We start from the raw sequence: 22,646 nt of genomic DNA on the forward strand, positions 1-22,646 counted from the left end.
GTAGATCACTTGCCCAGCTACTTCTCCCTCATCAGGTGTGGCCTCGCAGGGCATTCCTATTGATTATCTGGTGAGTTCATTACCATAGGGGAGAGATCTGAGGAGGTGTGGTGACGGCTAATCGTTTAGGATATATACCACACATGGATAATATGGATGGACTTTTAACTTTGATTTTATTAATCCAATATATGTGATTATATGGATGGACTTTACACAATTATATTGAAATGGATGGATTTATCCATTTCAATTACATTTAAATTTGAGCGCTGCTAATGTTGGATTTATTCAGCATATTTGTTTACGATTTTGTTTTGATTATAGTAGTTTCTAGTATTTTCCTTTTGGTATTTTGGTTCATAAGCGCTGGGAGTGGAGTGTGCCGTTTACAACTGTTCACTGATTATTCGATACATTTTGAGTATATCCAAAAATATTGACTCTACATTCCCTCTATACATCTATCCTTGTATCCCTCAGTGCCTAAAAACAATATTCATTTGGAAGTATTGTACAACAGCATCTGACTGCCCTACAGTGCAGGATCTCCTGCTTGCAGTCAAATTTCAGTTGTACAGGAGAGTATAGGAAGATATTATAGAGTCAAATTTCTGATAGTTGTGCTACAAGTATTTTTAAAGAAGAATTCTAGGTATCAATATGTTTAAATGATTGCATTGGTCCAGCTTGCAATTATGCATATACAGTACCATACCTGTGGAATCCCTCTAGAAGCTGGAAATCACTGTAGTAGGCATCCCTACTACAAATTATTACCACTAGATTCTGGGTCTCGTGCTAAGTGGCTGCTCTCTTGCAATGGGAACACAAAAGGTTGGCTGTTGGGCATGGGTGCCATTCAAAGAATGCTTTGCAACTTCTCAGTAAATGCAAAGCATCCTCTGATTGGATGAGGCAGAGAGCGTGACGTCACTGCCCTGCCTTTTATACCTTGCCCAATCAGAGCACACTTTGCATTCACTGAGAAATGCAAAGTGATCTCTGAATAGCACCTGCGCTGAGCGGGTGACCTCTGGCTTTGAGAATGCAGCAGGTTAGCTGCTCAGCAGAGGACCCTGAAGTGAAGCAAGGGCAAGTGGAGATCACTGGAGTAGTGATGCCTACTACAGTGATTTTCCAATTTTAGAGTAGACTTCCTTGACCTTTTTACCCTTTTTAGGGCTTGGGGGACCCCAGATAAAATGTAAACAATTGGGGTCAGAGGAAAGAATGTCCCTTACAGTGCTGATCAGAATGCCACCCATACAGACAGCTAAATATATAATTGCGTCATGCTGCTGGCTCTTGCCAAGTGGAGTTGGACTTGGAATTATGCAGGTACCATCAGAAAGAATCGATCAGCCACAGTTCAAGGAACCACTAGTAACCTCTGGAGGTACCCTAGGATTCCATTGAACCCCTGGTTGAGAATAGCTGTTTTAAAGGGATCCCACAGATATGGTATGTGCAAAGTTACACTTATCCAAGCTGGTCTAATGTAACTATGTGAACATATCTATACCTAGAATTCTTCTTTAAAATTCTATCCTATTCCTCTTATAGTAGAAGTGTAAGTTCTAGTTACATTTCATCTCTGGGGAATTTGGTCTTAAATATATCTGAACACAGCATGCTCGAGCAGTCTCAGCACACCCATTAGTATATAGTTTGCCATTGTGGACTTGCTATTAAAGAAACTGGGTGTAAGCCACCACGTTGATTCTGGCTTCATGATCCAACGAGTCACTGATCTTCAACAAGTATGCAGAACAAGAATCACAACTTTGTAGAAGTGCACGATTAATCGTTAGAGAATCGAAATCGCAATTCTGCCCCCCTCCTGAACTTAAAACAGCATTTCCATGATTCTATCTAACTAGTGCAGAGTTCTCTTCTCACTTCTGACAACCAACAAAAAAAAAAAAAAATCCAGGCAGCCTGCCAAGTTTATCTCAACATCGGAGATAATTATAAACAAAGTAACATTTCGTTCTTAGATCCAAGGAATGAACTTTGGTCTGTAAATGAGGGAAGTTTAAACCACTTAAAGACTAAACCTTTTTCTGACACTTGTTGATTACAAGTTAACCACTTGACGACCGCCTCACGCCGATGTACGTCGGCAAAGTGGCACGGACAGGCAAAATCACGTACAGGGTACGTGATTTGCCTTCCGCGGGTGGGGGGTCCGATCGGACCCCCCCCCGGTGCCCGAGGCGGTCGTCTTTTGTCCAGTGGCGATCGGTGATGAGGGGGAGACCATCCGTTCGTGGCCCCCCCCTCGCGATCGCCGCCGGCCAATGAGAACACTCCTTTGCTGCTGTATGCTAAACAGCAGCAAAGGAAGTGATGTCATCTCCCCTCGGGTCGGTATTTTCCGTTCCGGCCCGAGGAGAGAAGACATCTATGTGAGTGCACCAACACTACACAACACAGTAGAACATGCCAGGCACACAAAACACCCCGATCCCCCCCCCGATCGCCCCCCGATCCCCCCCCAATCACACCCCCCCCCCTGTCACAAACTGACACCAGCAGTTTTTTTTTTTTTTTTTTTTTTTTCTGATTACTGCATAGTGTCAGTTTGTGACAGTTACAGTGTTGGGACAGTGAGTATTACCCCCCTTTAGGTCTAGGGTACCCCCCTAACCCCCCCTAATAAAGTTTTAACCCCTTGATCACCCCCTGTCACCAGTGTCACTAAGCGATCATTTTTCTGATCGCTGTATTAGTGTCGCTGGTGACGCTAGTTAGTGAGGTAAATATTTAGGTTCGCCGTCAGCGTTTTATAGCGTCAGGGACCCCCATATACTATCTAATAAATGTTTTAACCCCTTGATTGCCCCCTAGTTAACCCTTTCACCACTGATCACCGTATAACTGTTACGGATGACGCTGGTTAGTTCGTTTATTTTTTATAGTGTCAGGGCACCCGCCGTTTATTACCTAATAAAGGTTTAGCCCCCTGATCGCCCGGCGGTGATATGCGTCGCCCCAGGCAGCGTCAGATTAGCGCCAGTACCGCTAACACCCACGCATGGAGCATACGCCTCCCTTAGTGGTATAGTATCTGATCGGATCAATATCTGATCCGATCAGATCTATACTAGCGTCCCCAGCAGTTTAGGGTTCCCAAAAACGCAGTGTTAGCGGGATCAGCCCAGATACCTGCTAGCACCTGCGTTTTGTGCCTCCGCCCAGCCCACCCAAGTGCAGTATCGATCGATCACTGTCACTTACAAAACACTAAACGCATAACTGCAGCGTTCGCAGAGTCAGGCCTGATCCCTGCGATCGCTAACAGTTTTATTGGTAGCATTTTGGTGAACTGGCAAGCACCAGCCCCAGGCGTCAGGTTAGCGCCAGTACCGCTAACACCCACGCACGCAGCATACGCCTCCCTTAGTGGTATAGTATCTGAACGGATCAATATCTGATCCGATCAGATCTATACTAGCGTCCCCAGCAGTTTAGGGTTCCCAAAAACGCAGTGTTAGCGGAATCAGCCCAGATACCTGCTAGCACCTGCGTTTTGCCCCTCCGCCCGGCCCAGCCCAGCCCACCCAAGTGCAGTATCGATCGATCACTGACACTTACAAAACACTAAACGCATAACTGCAACGTTCGCAGAGTCAGGCCTGATCCCTGCAATCGCTAACAGTTTTTTTGGTAGCATTTTGGTGAACTGGCAAGCACCAGCCCCAGGCGTCAGGTTAGCGCCAGTACCGCTAACACCCACGCACGCAGCATACGCCTCCCTTAGTGGTATAGTATCTGAACGGATCAATATCTGATCCGATCAGATCTATACTAGCGTCCCCAGCAGTTTAGGGTTCCCAAAAACGCAGTGTTAGCGGAATCAGCCCAGATACCTGCTAGCACCTGCGTTTTGCCCCTCTGCCCGGCCCAGCCCAGCCCACCCAAGTGCAGTATCGATCGATCACTGACACTTACAAAACACTAAACGCATAACTGCAACGTTCGCAGAGTCAGGCCTGATCCCTGCGATCGCTAACAGTTTTTTTTGTAGCGTTTTGGTGAACTGGCAAGCACCAGCCCCAGGCAGCGTCAGATTAGCGCCAGTACCGCTAACACCCACGCACGCACCGTACACCTCCCTTAGTGGTATAGTATCTGAACGGATCAATATCTGATCCGATCAGATCTATACTAGCGTCACCAGCAGTTTAGGGTTCCCAAAAACGCAGTGTTAGCGGGATCAGCCCAGATACCTGCTAGCACCTGCGTTTTGCCCCTCCGCCCGGCCCGGCCCAGCCCACCCAAGTGCAGTATCGATCGATCACTGACACTTACAAAACACTAAACGCATAACTGCAGCGTTCGCAGAGTCAGGCCTGATCCCTGCGATCGCTAACGTTTTTTGGTAGCGTTTTGGTGAACTGGCAAGCGCCAGCGGCCTAGTACACCCCGGTCGTAGTCAAACCAGCACTGCAGTAACACTTGGTGACGTGGCGAGTCCCATAAGTGCAGTTGAAGCTGGTGAGGTGGCAAGCACAAGTAGTGTCCCGCTGCCACCAAAAAGACAAACACAGGCCCGTCGTGCCCATAATGCCCTTCCTGCTGCATTCGCCAATCCTAATTGGGAACCCACCGCTTCTGCAGCGCCCGTACTTCCCCCATTCACATCCCCAACCAAATGCAGTCGGCTGCATGAGAGGCATTTTTATGTCCTCCCGAGTACCCCTACCCAACGAACCCCCAAAAAAGATGTTGTGTCTGCAGTAAGAGCGCGGATATAGGCGTGACACCCGCTATTATTGTCCCTCCTGTCCTGACAATCCTGGTCTTGCATTGGTGAATGTTTTGAACGCTACCATTCACTAGTTGAGTATTAGCGTAGGGTACAGCATTGCACAGACTAGGCACACTTTCACAGGGTCTCCCAAGATGCCATCGCATTTTGAGAGACCCGAACCTGGAACCGGTTACCGTTATAAAAGTTAGTTACAAAAAAAGTGTAAAAAAAAAAAAAAATATGAAATAAAAAAAAATAGTTGTTGTTTTATTGTTCTCTCTCTCTCTATTCTCTCTCTCTATTGTTCTGCTCTTTTTTACTGTATTCTATTCTGCAATGTTTTATTGTTATTGTTATTGTTATTATGTTTTATCATGTTTGTTTTTCAGGTGTGTAATTATTTACACTTTACTGTGCTTTATTGTTAACCATTGTTAACCATTTTTTTGTCTTCAGGTACGCCATTCACGACTTTGAGTGGTTATACCAGAATGATGCCTGCAGGTTTAGGTATCATCTTGGTATCATTCTTTTCAGCCAGCGGTCGGCTTTCATGTAAAAGCAATCCTAGCGGCTAATTAGCCTCTAGACTGCCTTTACAAGCCGTGGGAGGGAATGCCCCCCCCCCCCACCGTCTTCCGTGTTTTTCTCTGGCTCTCCTGTCTCAACAGGGAACCTGAGAATGCAGCCGGTGATTCAGCCAGCTGACCATAGAGCTGATCAGAGACCAGAGTGGCTCCAAACATCTCTATGGCCTAAGAAACCGGAAGCTACGAGTATTTCATGACTTAGATTTCGCCGGATGTAAATAGCGCCATTGGGAAATTGGGGAAGCATTTTATCACACCGATCTTGGTGTGGTCAGATGCTTTGAGGGCAGAGGAGAGATCTAGGGTCTAATAGACCCCAATTTTTTCAAAAAAAGAGTACCTGTCACTACCTATTGCTATCATAGGGGATATTTACATTCCCCGAGATAACAATAAAAATGATTAAAAAAAAAAATATGAAAGGAACAGTTTAAAAGTAAGATTAAAAAAGCAAAAAAATAATAAAGAAAAAAAAAAAAAAAAAAACACCCCTGTCGCCCCCTGCTCTCGCGCTAAGGCGAACGCAAGCGGCGGTCTGTCGTCAAACATAAACAGCAATTGCACCATGCATGTGAGGTATCACCGCGAAGGCCAGATCGAGTGCAGTAATTTTTCCAGTAGACCTCCTCTGTAAATCTAAAGTGGTAACCGGTAAAGGCTTTTGAAGGCTTTTAAACATGTATTTATTTTGTTGCCACTGCACGTTTGTGCGCAATTTTAAAGCATGTCATGTTTGGTATCCATGTACTCGGCCTAAGATCATCTTTTTTATTTCATCAAACATTTGGGCAATATAGCGTGTTTTAGTGCATTAAAATTAAAAAAAGTGTGTTTTTTCCCCAAAAAATGCGTTTGAAAAATCGCTGCGCAATTACTGTGTGAAAAAAAAAAATGAAACACCCACCATTTTAATCTGTAGGGCATTTGCTTTAAAAAAATATATAATGTTTGGGGGTTCAAAGTAATTTTTTTGCAAAAAAAAAAAACTTTTTCATGTAAACAATAAGTGTCAGAAAGGGCTTTGTCTTCAAGTGGTTAGAAGAGTTGGTGATGTGTGACATAAGCTTCTAAATGTTGTGCATAAAATGCCAGGACAGTTCAAAACCCCCCCAAATGACCCCATTTTGGAAAGTAGACACCCCAAGCTATTTGCTGAGAGGCATGTCGAGTCCATGGAATATTTTATATTGCGACACAAGTTGCGGGAAAGAGACAAATTTTTTTTTTTTTGCACAAAGTTGTCACTAAATGATATATTGCTCAAACATGCCATGGAAATATGTGAAATTACACCCCAAAATACATTCTGCTGCTTCTCCTGAGTACGGGGATACCACATGTGTGAGACTTTTTGGGAGCCTAGCCGCGTACGGGACCCCGAAAACCAAGCACCGCCTTCAGGCTTTCTAAGGGCGTGAATTTTTGATTTCACTCTTCACTGCCTATCACAGTTTCGGAGGCCATGGAATGCCCAGGTGGCACAAAACCCCCCCAAATGACCCCATTTTGGAAAGTAGACACCCCAAGCTATTTGCTGAGAGGTATAGTGAGTATTTTGCAGACCTCACTTTTTGTCACAAAGTTTTGAAAATTGAAAAAAGAAAAAAAAAAAAGTTTTTTCTTGTCTTTCTTCATTTTCAAAAACAAATGAGAGCTGCAAAATACTCACCATGCCTTTCAGCAAATAGCTTGGGGTGTCTACTTTCCAAAATGGGGTCATTTGGGGGGGTTTTGTGCCACCTGGGCATTCCATGGCCTCCGAAACTGTGATAGGCAGTAAAGAGTGAAATCAAAAATTTTCACCCTTAGAAATCCGGAAGGCAGTGATTGGTTTTCGGGGTCCAGTACGCGGCTAGGCTCCCAAAAAGTCCCACACATGTGGTATCCCCATACTCAGGAGAAGCAGCTAAATGTATTTTGGGGTGCAATTCCACATATGCCCATGGCCTGTGTGAGCAATATATCATTTAGTGACAACTTTATGAAAAAAAAAAAAAAAAAAAAAAAAAAAGTGTCACTTTCCCGCAACTTGTGTCAAAATATAAAATATTCCATGGACTCAATATGCCTCTCAGCAAATAGCTTGGGGTGTCTACTTTCCAAAATGGGGTCATTTGGGGGGGGGTTGTGCCACCTGGGCATTCCATGGCCTCCGAAACTGTGATAGGCAGTGAAGAGTGAAAGCAAAAATTTACACCCTTAGAAATCCTGAAGGCGGTGATTGGTTTTCGGGGCCCCGTACGCGGCTAGGCTCCCAAAAAGTCCCACACATGTGGTATCCCCATACTCAGGAGAAGCAGCTAAATGTATTTTGGGGTGCAATTCCACATAGGCCCATGGCCTGTGTGAGCAATATATCATTTAGTGACGACTTTTTGTAAATATTTTTTTTTTTTTTTTTTTTTTGTCATTTTTCAATCACTTGGGACAAAAAAAATAAATATTCAATGGGTTCAACATGCCTCTCAGCAATTTCCTTGGGGTGTCTACTTTCCAAAATGGGGTCATTTGGGGGGGTTTTGTACTGCCCTGCCATTTTAGCACCTCAAGAAATGACATAAAGTAGTCATAAACTAAAAGCTGTGTAAATTCCAGAAAATGTACCCTAGTTTGTAGACGCTATAACTTTTGCGCAAACCAATAAATATACGCTTATTGACATTTTTTTTACCAAAGACATGTGGCCGAATACATTTTGGCCTAAATGTATGACTAAAATTTAGTTTATTGGATTTTTTTTATAACAAAAAGTAGAAAATATCATTTTTTTTCAAAATTTTCGGTCTTTTTCCGTTTATAGCGCAAAAAATAAAAACCGCAGAGGTGATCAAATACCATCAAAAGAAAGCTCTATTTGTGGGAAGAAAAGGACGCAAATTTCGTTTGGGTACAGCATTGCATGACCGCGCAATTAGCAGTTAAAGCGACGCAGTGCCAAATTGGAAAAAGACCTCTGGTCCTTAGGCAGCATAATGGTCCGGGGCTCAAGTGGTTAAAGTGATTTTTTGGTAGAAAATTACTTAGAACCCCTAAACATTATATATATATATTTTTTAGCAGAGACCTTAGAGAATAAAATGGTGGTTGTTTCAGTATTTTATGTCACATTGTATTTGCTCATCGGTCTTTCAAATGCAATTTTTTGAGCAAAAATACACTTTAATGAATAAAAAAAAATAAAGGAAAGTTAGCCCAATTTTTTTGTATAATGTGAAAGATGATGTTACGCCGTGAGAATCGTGATCTTTATTTTTTCTAAGCAAAAGAATGGTGATTCTCATCTTAGCCAGAATCGTGCAGCTCTACAACTTTGTAGACTGTTCATTCTTGCTGAAACAAGGTGTCTAACTAGCTGGTAAAGCCAGCATAAGCATGACGTCTTCACAACACAAGCAACCACTTGCCTCCCAATTATCTACAGAATGTGATGGGACTGATAGAGAGACGATAATAGCGGGTCATTTTGTTTCTGTAAAGCAGCGTTTAGTTTTTATAATTAGCTGGGTGCTTTACAAAAGAAGTAACTACTATGTATACAGGCTTTACAGGTGACAGTGGAAGCTCCCATTTGCCCATCATTAGGATTAATCACTTTCGGTCCCTTTCACACAGGCAGACCAATCGGTCTCTCCATTATCCTCTATGGAGCAGCGGATGTAAGTGGACATGTGCTTGTTTACACCCGCCGACATCCGAACTGATCCGATAAAAACAGATGGATGGGGATCTGTTCCTTATTCGTCTAACAGATCGGATGGCAGTCGGGTGTAAATGGACAGGCAGTCTGTTTACATCTGACCGCCTATAGAGGAGAGCGGGCTGTGTCTGCTCTGCATAAGCATGAACCAGCCATCTGCTTGTTCAGCAGGGATCAGCAGACAGATTCCCTGCTGAGTAGGCAGACTCCTGGCAGGGTCCCCCCACCACGTGGAAGGGGACTTATACGTTATATATTATTTAATTTAGTGCCTGATCCCCTCCGCTACTATAAATATATATACATAAAAAAACAACTCAAAGTTGGGGTTTGCTGCTGTACACGTAGATGTGTTCCCACAAACTCAAATAGTACATGGTAAAGCTCTACCCCTCTAATATGCCATGTTAAATAAAGTGCAAAATAAGCAAATAACCTTAGAAGTCAAAAAATGTGCAGGAATAGTACCTAAAAGGGAATCGGATGTGCAAAAATATTGCCTGCTGACAAGGAATAAAACCTTAATGCATAATATGGATTATAAACATAGAAACGTGAAAAAATACAGGAGTGAATAAAAAACATCAAATATAAAAGCAAAATCTAATAATATCAGTCTATGTGATCAAAATAAATAAAAAATTATATACATAAAATCCGGGGAAAATCGTGCATGTTATACGCCGATCTCTGCTGATTGTGAGCGAAGCGGAGCGCCACCGATATACACATAGCCGAGTGTACTCGGCTCCGCTCACAGTCACCCCCAGCCCCGCCATTGGACCTGTGTTATGTCCATCATAGGGGCGGGACTGCGAGAGGAGCCGAGCTTAGCCGAGTACACTCGGCTTTGTATATGTCGGCTGCGCTCGTTCCTCTCCGCTCACAGTCAGCGGAGATCGGCGCCAATTTTAAATAATCAGCTTGCAATGAGGCTGGGCAATGCTGCAAAGACACTGGGGCAAGGCTGCAGATGGACACTGGGCAAGGCTGCAATGATGGACAAGGCTGCAGATGGACAATGACAAGGCTGCATTGATGGGCATTTAAATGTAAGTTTTTTTCCTTAAACCTCCCCCTTAAATTTGGGGTGCAAGTTATACGCCGGCGCCTGTTATACGCTGATAAATATGGTATATATAATATATAAATAAATCAGCCGTGACCAAAAGTTCATTGAATAAAAAAAAACTCCTCTGCGCATGTGGCGTTTATCACAAATCACCTCCAGTGCCTCTTCACCATCCAAACTATGCGCTCACCTCACATACAGACCTTCCACAGGTCACTGTAAGCCTTCCCCTTTAAGGGGTATATATTCCAATGGCTGGCAGCTGGGATCCTGTTCCAGGGACACTCGTTCCGTTATGCAGTATTCCTCATATATAAGGTGCTCATAAAAATCAGACAAACTGACACAGTGCTGAATTGTTTAAAAAACATTACACTTAAAACAATCAGGGTGTGTGAGCCCCTTATTCGTCACTTGGATATTGCCGTGTCTTGGCTCTGTGAAGCTAGTGATTTCCTGTTCATGCGCAATGACGTCACCAAGCCCCGCCCTGTTTCGTCACCCGTCTTGTGACTTCAAGGATTTTTTTTCACTTGATATGTTTATGATCCATATTATGCATTAAGGTTTTATTTTATGTCAGCAAGCAATATTTTTGCATATCCTTTTTAGGTACTATTCCTGCGCATTTTTTGACTGACTTATTTTGCACTTTATTTAACATCACATATGTCATGCCCCGATTTATAAATAGAAAGGTATTTTGCTTACCCATATCTTTTACCACCTCTCCAGGCAACAGGAGCAGCTCTTCCATTCCAGCAAGCATTTTGGGACCTAAAACCGCAGAAAGGTAAAAATCACAATAACGGAGCCTTCTGAATGCAGGGCCGCACCTGGCCTATAAAAACCCAGCTATTCAGGAGCAGATCCTTGGGACATGAACAGAGCACCAAGTCATTCACCAATCACAAGTTTTTCTGGCAGAATTCTGCATAATGCTTTCAGGGCACATTACACAATACAAGAGAAATGATATGTAAATGCAAGTGGGTCTGTTTCCACATTAAACAAGATTGGACAAGACATCTGCAATATCAGTCTACTGAAAGCAAGAGATAAAAAATGTAATCACAAAGTCCTAGAACTATCCAAATCCAGAGATTCTCAAAAAGTCACATTATTTTTGTGCAGTTATGAGTCTAGGTTGGTATGGCACCTAATCCAAAATCATTCCAGAAACCTTTGAGTTTCTGCACAGTTCCTGAGTATAGGCCTATTATTAATAGAGGTAACAGGTTCCCAGAAAAAAAAAAAAAAAAAAAAATTATATAAGCTTCAAAGTGTACTTCCACCTTTGTAGCCAATTTGGGATAACACCTTCGTTATATCTGGTTACATGTTCCTATTCGCATAAGAACGTTTAAAAAAATATTTAAAAACTGCTGCTTACCTTTTTAATTGCTGTTTTCTGAAAACTCCAAAATCCTACCTATCTTTCCTCTTGTATGTAATAAGGAGGGGGCTGGGGAGTTAAGTATACCATAATTAACCCTGTCTGTACTGTGCTGCCAGATCTTCACAATTTGTTATACCACTAGATGTACACACTGGGGGAAAAAAAATTAACTAAAAGGCTCGGTTCACACAGGGGCGGCACGACTTGCAGGTCGCCTCACCGAGGCGACCTGCACATGACTGCCACGGCGACTTGCAAATCGACTTCTGTATAGAAGTCTATGCAAGTCGCCTCAAGTCGCCCCAAAAGAAGTACAGGAACCTTTTTCTTGCGTCGCTCCGATTAGAACGGTTACATTGTACAGAACGGGACGCTACTTGTCAGGCGACTAGGTTGCCTGACAAGTCGTCCTAGTGTGAACCGAGCCAAACTGGAGAGTGCAAAATATGGTGCAGCTCTGCATAGAAACCAATCAGCTTTCAGGTTTTATTGTCAAAGCTGACATTAGAAGCCGATTGGCTGCCATATACAGCTGCACCAGATTCTGAGTGCTCCAGTTTAGTAAATCTCCTCCAGTGTCTTTCCTAACAAAAGTGTTAAGCCAACCATACATGGATTGAAATTTGGCTGGTTCAGCAGGGACTGGTCAAATTTCGATCCATAAATGGGCAGGCTGATTGTACCCAAGTCGATCTATCTATCAGACACTAACTGACACTTTTGAAACTTTGTGGGAACCAGTGACACTAATGCAGTGATCAGTGCTAAAAATATGCACTGTCCTAATGACACTGGCTGGGAAGGGGTAGAACACCTAGGGTTAACTGTGCGCCTAGCCAGTGTTTTTGTGTACACAGTGTGCTGCTTTCACTAGGGGAAGAGATCGATTCTATTCCCTACTTTGCAGGAACACAGGATCGTCCCTTCCCCTATGTCAGAATTGAGATAAGCCTTGTTTACATAGTAGAACACAGAGAACTGAGTAAGCCTAATGATCGCCGGGTGCTGGAGGACATTGGGCCCCCGGGACCCGCAGATTAGTTCCTGCTGTAAATTATCACAGCAGAAGTGGCCCGCCGGCAGCGCACGTTTTCTGCAGGCGGAAGTGTAGGATCACGTATATATACACACACGTGATCTTTCGGACAGCTGCTGCCCTGTAGCAGTAAAAGTGCTATAAAGGCGGTCAACAAGTGGTTAAAGTTGTCAAGGCTCGGGTGGTACATTGTATGTTAATGCACTTTCAATCCAATCTGTCTATAAATAAGCATATTTTAAGTTAGTCAGAACAACAGAAGCTGCCTAAAGAGTAGAAAAGGTAAGAAATATTTTTTGCAGTTATCATTTGTAGTGCTGTGTGAATGAGAACACATAACAAACAAAGTGGAGTTTCTAACAATTGGCTGCAGAGGTGGAAATATGCTTTAAAAGGGATTTCTGTATTGCTGCAGTTTTAAAGCCCCCCTCACCTCCCTCAGCCCATTGTAAAGAACAGAAGGCTAGTGTTTACCACGCCATTGTATTTTATGGTTATGGTATAACACAAGATTTCAACAGCAGGTGGCGGGCAGGTGAACACTAATTGCGTCTCCAAATAACCAAAAAAAAAAAAACTTAGAAGAGCTCTGGAAGAGAATTCACAAAAAAAAAAAAAAAAAGCGATTTTAAATTTTCTCATAAGCTTGGCCCAAACAAACTATTTAAAGTGATAGGAATTAGGATTTAATAAAACTCATTATATAAAAAAAAGTTACTCTTTAGACCCCTTTCACACTGGAGGCATTTTTCAGGCGCTTTAGCGATAAAAATAGCGCCTGTAAAGTGCCTGAAAAAGGCCTCAGCTGCAATCCCAGTGTGAAAGCCCGAGTGCTTTCACACTGGGGCGCTGCGCTGGCAGTAGGGCTGGGGGAAAAAAAACAATTTAAATCTTGAATCGAGTTGAGAGGTCAAATCGATTCAAAATTTAAGCAAATCGTTTTTTTTCGATTTTTTTTTTTTTTTTTTTTCAACGCGCCGGTCCCGAGGAGCTGCGGGCAGGAGTTTTTAGACGAGACCGCGGCTTTGGCCTAGTCCGTGAGGCCAGACGCCGTGGACTAGGCCGAAGCCACGGCCTCCCCTAAAAACTTCTGCCCGCAGCTCCTCGGGACAGACGCTGTGTCGACAAAAAAAAAAAAAAAAACTCGATTCAAATAGTGAATCGAGTTTTTTTTTTTTTTTTAGGAAAATCGCAGATTTTTTTATTTTTTTTTTTTAAAGAAAATCTCCCAGCCCTAGCTGGCAGGATGTCAAAAAAAGTCCTGCAAGCAGCTTCTTTGCAGCGATGTAGGAGCGGTAAATACACCGATCCTAAAAGCGCCCCTGCCCATTGAAATCAATGGGCAGCGCCGCCAAAACGCCCAACCCTTTTTCGGCCGCTAGCGGGGGTTAAAACCCCCCTGCTGGCGGCCCGAAAAGCTCTTTAAAAACTTAGCTAAAAATAGAGGCACTTTACCGACAACGCCCGGGCGCTGGCAGTGTGAAAGTAATTGTAAACTTATTTTTGGTTAGTCGCCTTACATATGGAAGTCAGGGGGTTAGCATGAAGGCCAGGCAACCAGTATTTTTAGTAGGAGAGCTCAGCAAGGAATATTTCTCTCATAACGGGTGGTCTATCCACAACATACTGTATGATACGGAAATATAAAATACCTTGGTAGTGTGTGTGTGTTGCTTTGCTTGCCTGCTCAGAAGATTGTCCCCGTGGGGTGTGGTCACATGATCATGACATCATCACAGCTGCGGAGACCGTGACCGTCCTGGTGATGCAGTTCCAGAAGTAACAAGGACAGCTCAGTTCCTCTCTTGTAATCCTCCACTCAGCATTTCTTCTGTTCATCTAGTGTCTTCTCTCTGCACCAAATAGAGATCACACTGTTCTACATAAAGCAGAAGATGCTGAACAAGACAACATTTGCTCTGGAAAGTTATATTTAAAAAGGGTGTTGCCAGCTTCTTTTAATAATTATATATGCATCAAACACTTTTGATTACCTGATCAATGAACTTACAAGAAGCCAGTAATTATATAAGACCTCTTTTGGTCTGTTAATACAGTGGGGGAAATAATTATTAGATCCCCCTGCAGATTTGGTAAGTTTGCCCACCTACAAAGAAATGAAGGATCTATAATTGTTATCATAGGTGTATTTTAAATGATAGAGACAGAATATCAACCAAAATCCAGAAAAAAAAAAACACACATGATACAAATGTTATAAATTGAAGTCCAGTGAGTAAAATAAGTATTTGATCCCCTACCGCCCAACAATAATGCTGGCTCCCACAGACTGTCTATAGCAGTGATGGCGAACCTTGGCACCCCAGATGTTTTGGAACTACATTTCCCATGATGCTCATGCACTCTGAAGTGTAGTTGAGCATCATGGGAAATGTAGTTCAAAAACATCTGGGGTGCCAAGGTTCACCATCACTGGTCTATAGTATTTGCTCATGTGGTACACAGATCAGTCCTGTCAATTCGTCAAGAAGGTGCTGCTAACAACAGCTCCTTATGTGTATAAAAGACACCTGTAGACAGAATCTCCTTCTTCTATTCAAACCTCACCATCATGGGCAAGACCAAAGAGCTGTCAAAGGACGTCAGGGAGAAGACTGTAGACCTGCACAAGGCTGGAATGGGCTACAAGACCTTCAGCAAGAAGCTTGGTGAGGAGACAACTGTTGGAGCGATTATTCGCAAATTGAAGAAATACAAAATAACCATCAATTGCCCCCCTGGTCTGGAGCTCCATGCAAGATTTCGCCTCATGGGGTAAGGAGGATCATGAGAAAAAAAGTGAGGGATCAGCCCAGAACTACACGGGAGGAGCTTGTGAATGATATCAAAGCAGTTGGGACCACAGTCACCAAACAAGCCATTGGTGACACAATATGCCGCCATGGATTGAAATCCTGCAGCACCCGCAAGGTCGTTCCCCCTCAAGAAGGACCATGTACAGGCCTGTCTGACGTTTGCCAATGAACATCTAAATGATTCAGAGAAGGATTGGGAGAAGGTGCTGTGGTCAGATGACACCAAAATTGAACTCTTTGGTATTAACTCGACTCACCTGTTTGGAGGAATTAAAATGCTGACTATGACCCTAAGAACACCATCCCTACAGTCAGGCACAGAGGTGGAAACATTATACTTTGGGGCTGTTTCTCCGCTAAAGATACCGGCTGACTTTGCCACATTGAGAGACCAATGGACGGGGCCATGTATTGTAAAACATTGCATGAGAACCTTCTTCCCTCAGCCAGAACACCGAAGATGGGTCATGGATGACCTAAAACATACCGCCAAGGCAACAAAGGAGTGGCTCAAGAAGAAGCACATCAAGGTCATGGAGTGGCCTAGTCAGTCTCCAGACCTTAGTCCTATAGAAAATTTATAGAGGGAGCTGAAACTTCGAGTTGCCAAGTGACAGCCACCAAACCTTAAAGAGGAAGTAAATCCTGATGGGTTTTACTTACTCTTTTGCTCCCTGCTCAGTGCTAAACCTTTAGCCTTTCAAGATTAAACATGCAAACGGCATCACAGATGTCATTATACTATATTTATTTATATACGCTCACTTTATTGCTAAAATTACTGTGAAATTCAAGCGGTAGCTGGGTGTAGTAAGATGTCCGCTGCCTTCTTCTGATGCAGGTGTTCTGTCAGATTAGCAAACCTGGTAGCAGTGGAACGCATGCGCAGCTGACAGAACGTCCATTCCGTTACATTATCTAAAGGGTTCGCCAATCTGAAAGAACACCGGTGTTCTATCTGAAACCACTACCCATCAGAAAATGCAACCGAAGTGACGTTCCCTCATGGTCATCTTGGTACACCCTGCACTCTTCCGCAGTCCGATGGCAGCAAGCGGACATATTTTTACACCCCCCGAAGACTTGCATTTCACACTTATTTTTACCAGTAAATCCCGCTTATTTAGTGAAATACAGTATTTGGAAGTCTGTGACACTGTTTTGATGTTTAATTTTAAAAGCAGCGGTGTTCTGTCAGATCAGCAAACCTGTGAGATCAGCAGGCTTGCCGATGCTTTTAGTGCCGGTTTACACAGGGGCGACTTGTCAGGCGACCTAGCCGCCTGACAAGTCGCGTCCCGTTCTGTACTACGGCACCGTTCTAATAGGAGCGACGCAGGCCGCTCCGACTTAGAAAAAGGTTCCTGTAGTATTTTTGGGGCGACTTCAGGCGACTTGCATTGACTTCTATACAGAAGTCGTTTTGCAAGTCGCCGCTGAAGTCGTGTGCAGGTCGCCTCGGTGAGGCGACCTGCAAGTCGTGCCGCCCCTGTGTGAACCGGCACTTACATTTCAACATCAAAACAGTGCCACGGACTTCCAAATACTGTATTCCACTAAAAAAGCGGAATTTACTGGTTAAAATTAAGTGTGAGATGCAAGTCTTCGGTGGGTGTAAAAAGATGTCTGCTTTGCCGCCTTCTGACTGTAGGCTTACTGTGGACAAGTGCGGGGTGTTCCAAGATGGCTGCCACAGAACGTCACTTCCGTTGCCGTTTCTGATGGGTAGCGGTATTCTGATAGAACGCTGGCTCTAAAAACAAAAAACAAAACAAAAACATATGGTACCTGCAGGCATCATCCCGGGATAACCAGCAAAGGCCCAGCGACATACCAGAAGTGGTTAAACTCGGGCTAAAGAGTTTGACAGGTGGCACCACCCGCCACACTCACCCCATGAGACCAATGGGGCCAAACCGTAACCGTGACCAGACGCTGGGCTCACAGTTGCGGTCCTCCGGATTGCTTTCAAAGGGCAGTGAACACACCACCTATCTGAAAGGGACAATAAAGGGTAACTGAAGACACTAGTTCCAGTGACAACCAGGGATTCCCTTCACTGTGCAGGGATTTCCTCTCACTTCCTGTTTTGGTTTTGGGACAGGAAGTGAATGTAAATTCCCTCCCCCCAATGGGATACAAATGGCAAAAAGAAACCTGACAGGGGTTAGAACCCTCCCTTATGCTATCCAAAATGATATATAAAAAAAGTTGACCTTTAGTTCTAGTTTAACCACTTATGGACCGCCCGCCATCATTATATGGTGGCTGTTTGATAGCTGCCATAACCGCGGTATATTTTTAAACAGCGGGCGGTCCGTCAACAGATAAAAGTGGTCTCTGCGGGGGATTCGCCACAAGATCACTTTTATCGGCGATGGGACAGGTGCCCCGCCCATCCCTGGTGGTTTCCGACGCTTACCGGAGATGATAGGGGTCCTTTCCCCTCAGAGACTTAGAGTCGAGGGAGGGAAAGATGACCCCCACTCCGCTCCATAACACTGGATGACGGAAGCGACGTCAAACGTCAATTCCGCCCAATGCTCTCAAAGGGGACATTTTTTTTATTGGAAAAAAAAAAAAAACTAATTTTTATTTATTTTTTGCTTTTAAGTGTAAATATGAGATCTGAGGTCTTGTTGACCCCCCAGATCTCATATTTAAAGCGGGGGTCCACCTACATCATCTAAAAAAAAAAAAATATTAAAAGCCAGCAGCTACAAATTCTGCAGCTGCTGACTTTTAATACATGGCCACTTACCTGTCCCAGAGTCCAGCGCTGTTGGCGGGGGACGCCGAGAACCCGCTCGGTTCTCGGCAGCTGCCGCCGCCATCCTAGGTGAGGGAGTCAGGAAGTGAAGCGTTGCGGCTTCACTTCCCGGTTCCCTACTGCGCATGCGCGAGTCGCGCTGCGCGTCCCAAGTGGTCCCCGCTCTCTCTCCTGGGAGCTGTGTGTTTCCCAGCAGACAGCGCGGTCGGGACGGGAAGAGGCATAGACTCCCATGGGAGTGTATGCCAGAAGTGGGTGCAAATACCTGTCTTAGACAGGTATCTGCACCCCCCTCCCCCCTGAAAGGTGGCAAATGTGACACCGGAGGGGGGGAGGGTTCCAAAAAGCGGAAGTTCCATTTTTGTGTGGAACTCCGCTTTAAGAGGTCCTGTCATGCTGATTTCTATTACAAGGGATGTTTACATTCCTTGTAATAGGAATAAAAGTGACCCAAATTTTTTTTTTAAAAAAAGACAGTGTACAAATAAAAAATAAATAAGAAAAAATGTTTTTTTTAAAGCGCCCCGTCCCGCAGCGAAGGCATACGTAAGTCGCGCCTGCATATGAAAACCACACATGTGAGGTATCAACGCGATCGTTACAGCGAGTGCAATAATACTAGTACTAGACCTCCTCTGTAACTCAAAACTGGTAACCTGTGGAAAATTTTAAACGTCGCCTATGGAGATTTTTAAGGATCAAAGTTTGTCGCCATCCGCGAGCGGGCGCAATTTTGAAGCGTGACATGTTGGGCATCAATTTATTAAATTATCTTTCACAAGAAAATGTTTCACATTATCTTTCATAGAAAAAAAATTGGGCTAACTTTACTGTTGCTTTATTTTTTAACCACTTACTGGGCACTTAAACCCCCCTCCTTGCCCAGACCAATTTTTAGCTTTCAGTGCTGTTACACTTTGAATGACAATTGCGCGGTCATGCTCAATGTACTTGAATGAAATTTTTATCATTTTTTTCACACAAATGGAGCTTTCTTTTGGTGGTATTTAATCACCACTTGGGTTTTTATTTTTTGCAAAACAAACAAAAAAAACAGAAATAGAAAAAAAAAAAAAAAAAAGTTTCATAGTTTGTTATAAAATTTGGCAAACAGGTAATTTTTCTCCTTCATTGATATTCGCTGATGAGGCTGCACTGATGGGCACAGTAAAGGCGACACTGATAGGCACAGAAAAGGCGACACTGATGGGCACAGATAAGGCGACACTGACGGGCACAGATAAGGCGACACTGACGGGCACAGATAAGGCGACACTGACGGGCACAGATAAGGCGACACTGACGGGCACAGATAAGGCGACACTGACGGGCACAGATAAGGCGACACTGACGGGCACAGATAAGGCGACACTGACGGGCACAAATAAGGCAACACTGATGGGCACAGATAAGGCAACACTGATGGGCACAGATAAGGCAACACTGATGGGCACAGATAAGGCAACACTGATGGGCACAGATAAGGCGACACTGATGGGCACAGATAAGGCGACACTGATGGGCAGCGATAAGGCGACACTGATGGGCAGCGATAAGGCGACACTGATGGGCACAGATAAGGCGACACTGATGGGCACAGATAAGGCGACACTGATGGGCACAGATAAGGCGACACTGATGGGCACAGATAAGGCGACACTGATGGGCACAAATAAGTCGACACTGATGGGCACAAATAAGGCGACACTGATGGGCACAGATAAGGCAACACTAATGGGCACAGATAAGGCGACACTGATGGGCACAAATAAGTCGACACTGACGGGCACAGATAAGGCGACACTGACGGGCACAAATAAGTCGACACTGACGGGCACAAATAAGTCGACACTGATGGGCACAGATAAGGCGACACTGATGGGCACAGATAAGGCGACACTGATGGGCACAGATAAGGCAACACTGATGGGCACAGATAAGGCAACACTGATGGGCACAGATAAGGCAACACTGATGGGCAGCGATAAGGCGACACTGATGGGCAGCGATAAGGCGACACTGATGGGCACAGATAAGGCGACACTGATGGGCACAGATAAGGCGACACTGATGGGCACAGATAAGGCGACACTGATGGACACAAATAAGGCGACACTGATGGGCACAAATAAGGCGACACTGATGGGCACAGATAAGGCAACACTAATGGGCACAGATAAGGCGACACTGATGGGCACAAATAAGTCGACACTGATGGGCACAGATAAGGCGACACTGATGGGCACAGATAAGGCGACACTGATGGGCACAGATAAGGCGACACTGATGGGCAGCGATAAGGCGACACTGATGGGCAGCGATAAGGCGACACTGATGGGCAGCGATAAGGCGACACTGATGGGCACAGATAAGGCGATACTGAGGGGCACTGATGAGTGACACTGATGGGTGACATTTATAGGTGGCACTGTGGACACTGATGGGTGGCGTTAGTGGGCACTGGTAGGCAGCACTGGTGGGCACAGAAGCCTCTGCAGAGGCTCTCCATGATCGGGACTGATGTCCCTCTCACAGCCGCCGGTGATCGGCTTTTTTTTTTTTTTTTCTCGCGTGAGGAGAAAAAATAATCGATTATCGGCTCTGTTTACATCACATGATCCGCTGATCAGGTGGTAATGTATCGACCACTTACTCCGATCTGCGATCAGCCGAGTCTCATAGACTCGCTGATCACAGAGCGGGGCGCGCAGGCCTGCTTGAGCACGGGAGAACGTCTATGGACGTCCTACTGACAAAGTAGGTCCGCGCTGCAGCCGTCTTTCGGCTATAGCGCGGACGGGAGGTGGTTAATTTAAGAAAAAAAAAAAAGTGCATTTTTTTTGTAAATTGCGCTTGTGAGATCGCTGCGCGAATACGGTGTGACATAAAGTATTACAACGACCGCCAGATGTTTTGGAACTACGTTTCCCATCATGCTCATGCACTCTGCAGTGTAGTTGAGCATCATGGGAAATGTAGTTCAAAAGCATCTGGGGTGCCAAGGTTCATCAGCACTGTCCTAGGGTGTCTGAAAAAAAAATGTATATGTATATATATATATATATATATATATATATATATATATATATATATATATATATATATATATAATGTTTGGGGTTCTAATAATTTTCTATAAAAAAAAAAAGATTTTACCTTGTGAACAAGTTTGAAAAATAGGCGTGGTTAACGTTGTCATGAGAGTGAGAACACTTCCAATGGGGACACCACCAGTGTAAGAGGGGACCCCCTCCCCCCACACTCTGGGGGACTTCCTGTGGTGTCCCTGGGACAGGAAGTGAAGGGAAGCCCCTCTATGGTATACAGACAGTACAGAACACCCCGGCAGGAACTTTAACCCTTAAATACTCCATCCGAATCTACAACATACAAGTGTTTGTCTCTCCATACAGTTTATTCCGCCCCCACACACTGCACCTGTCACCTCCTACTGCACTACAAGTCCCAGCAATGCTGCCAGCCCTGAGTGGTGTCTGTGATCAGTGACGTCATGGACAAGTTCTATAAGAGGGACCCGAGTAGTTCTGACACCCCACCCCCCCACGCTTCCTCCTCACCTCTCCCGGAATCCTCCGACACTTCTCGCGAGAACTCGCCGCCCCCGCGCGCTCACACACACACACAAGTGATTCAATGTAGGGGGCGCGCGGCAACGCACGGAGACGCGCCGGAGCGCGTGCACGCCGTTGTAGTATCTGGGAGGAGGAGGGGGAGGGACTGAGGTTTTCACCTGTATTACAGTCATGTTCACCTCTCCAACGTATTCCTAACCACACCCCGCCGGGCGCTCCAGCATTTCCATTGGTCACAAATCACACTTTTCTACGGATTGCTCTTACTAGGTCATGTGACCACTCCGCTTTGGTTTCTGAAGTTTTCTCCCAAATCCTGGAAATGGGAACAGCCCGGATGTGACCAGCAGGGGGCGCTTTATGTCAGGGAGGATGAAGTGTGGTGGGGGTATTGGGGATGCAGAGTGAGCTGTAATGAGGGTGCAGTGTGGGGTGTGCAGGGTAAGGGTGGAGGGACACAGGGTGAGATGTAATACAGATGGGTACAGAGAGAGCATATTGGGGAATTCTGGGAGTGATGTGTAATAGGAGGTGTGGGGTGTGCAAAGTGTTGTATTGGGGGTGCAGAGAGTTGGGTAATGGGGGTGCAGAGTATCCGGGATGCAGAGAGGTTGGTGAAATGGGCTGGGGGGCAGGGAGTTGGGGTGTAGAATGGTGGGGTATTGGGGATGCAGAGAGGTGGGGGATGGGGTAATGGGAGTGCAGAGTGTTGGGAGGGGGAAAGAAAGTAGGGGTATTGGGAATGCAGAGTGTTGGGGTATAGGGGTGCAGAGAGTTGGGTATATGGGGTGTAGAGTGTTGGGTATATGGGGGTGCAGAGATGGGGTATTGGAGGTGCAGAGTGTTAGGGTATGATGGTTGCAGAGTTTTAGGGTATAGGGGATGCAGAGAGTTGGGGTATAGGGGGTGCAGAC

General features: G+C 44.8%; 1 protein-coding gene across 1 annotated transcript in view; it reads right to left on the reverse strand.

Moving 5' to 3' along the window:
• LOC141126959 (phosphatidylinositol-3,5-bisphosphate 3-phosphatase MTMR2-like) overlaps positions 1-21,764 on the reverse strand; it is a 90,535-nt gene extending 68,771 nt beyond the window's left edge. The window contains exons 1-3 of the mRNA XM_073613043.1: positions 21,718-21,764; positions 14,206-14,406; positions 10,830-10,895 (exon numbers count right to left, since the gene is read on the reverse strand). Coding sequence (XP_073469144.1) covers positions 10,830-10,887 — 58 coding nt within the window. The 5' untranslated portion in view covers positions 10,888-10,895; positions 14,206-14,406; positions 21,718-21,764. The remainder of the gene's footprint in view (positions 1-10,829; positions 10,896-14,205; positions 14,407-21,717) is intronic.
• Positions 21,765-22,646: the final 882 nt, after the last annotated feature.

The sequence above is a fragment of the Aquarana catesbeiana genome, linkage group LG02 (genome assembly GCF_042186555.1).
Source record: "Aquarana catesbeiana isolate 2022-GZ linkage group LG02, ASM4218655v1, whole genome shotgun sequence".
NCBI classification, from domain to species: domain Eukaryota; kingdom Metazoa; phylum Chordata; class Amphibia; order Anura; family Ranidae; genus Aquarana; species Aquarana catesbeiana.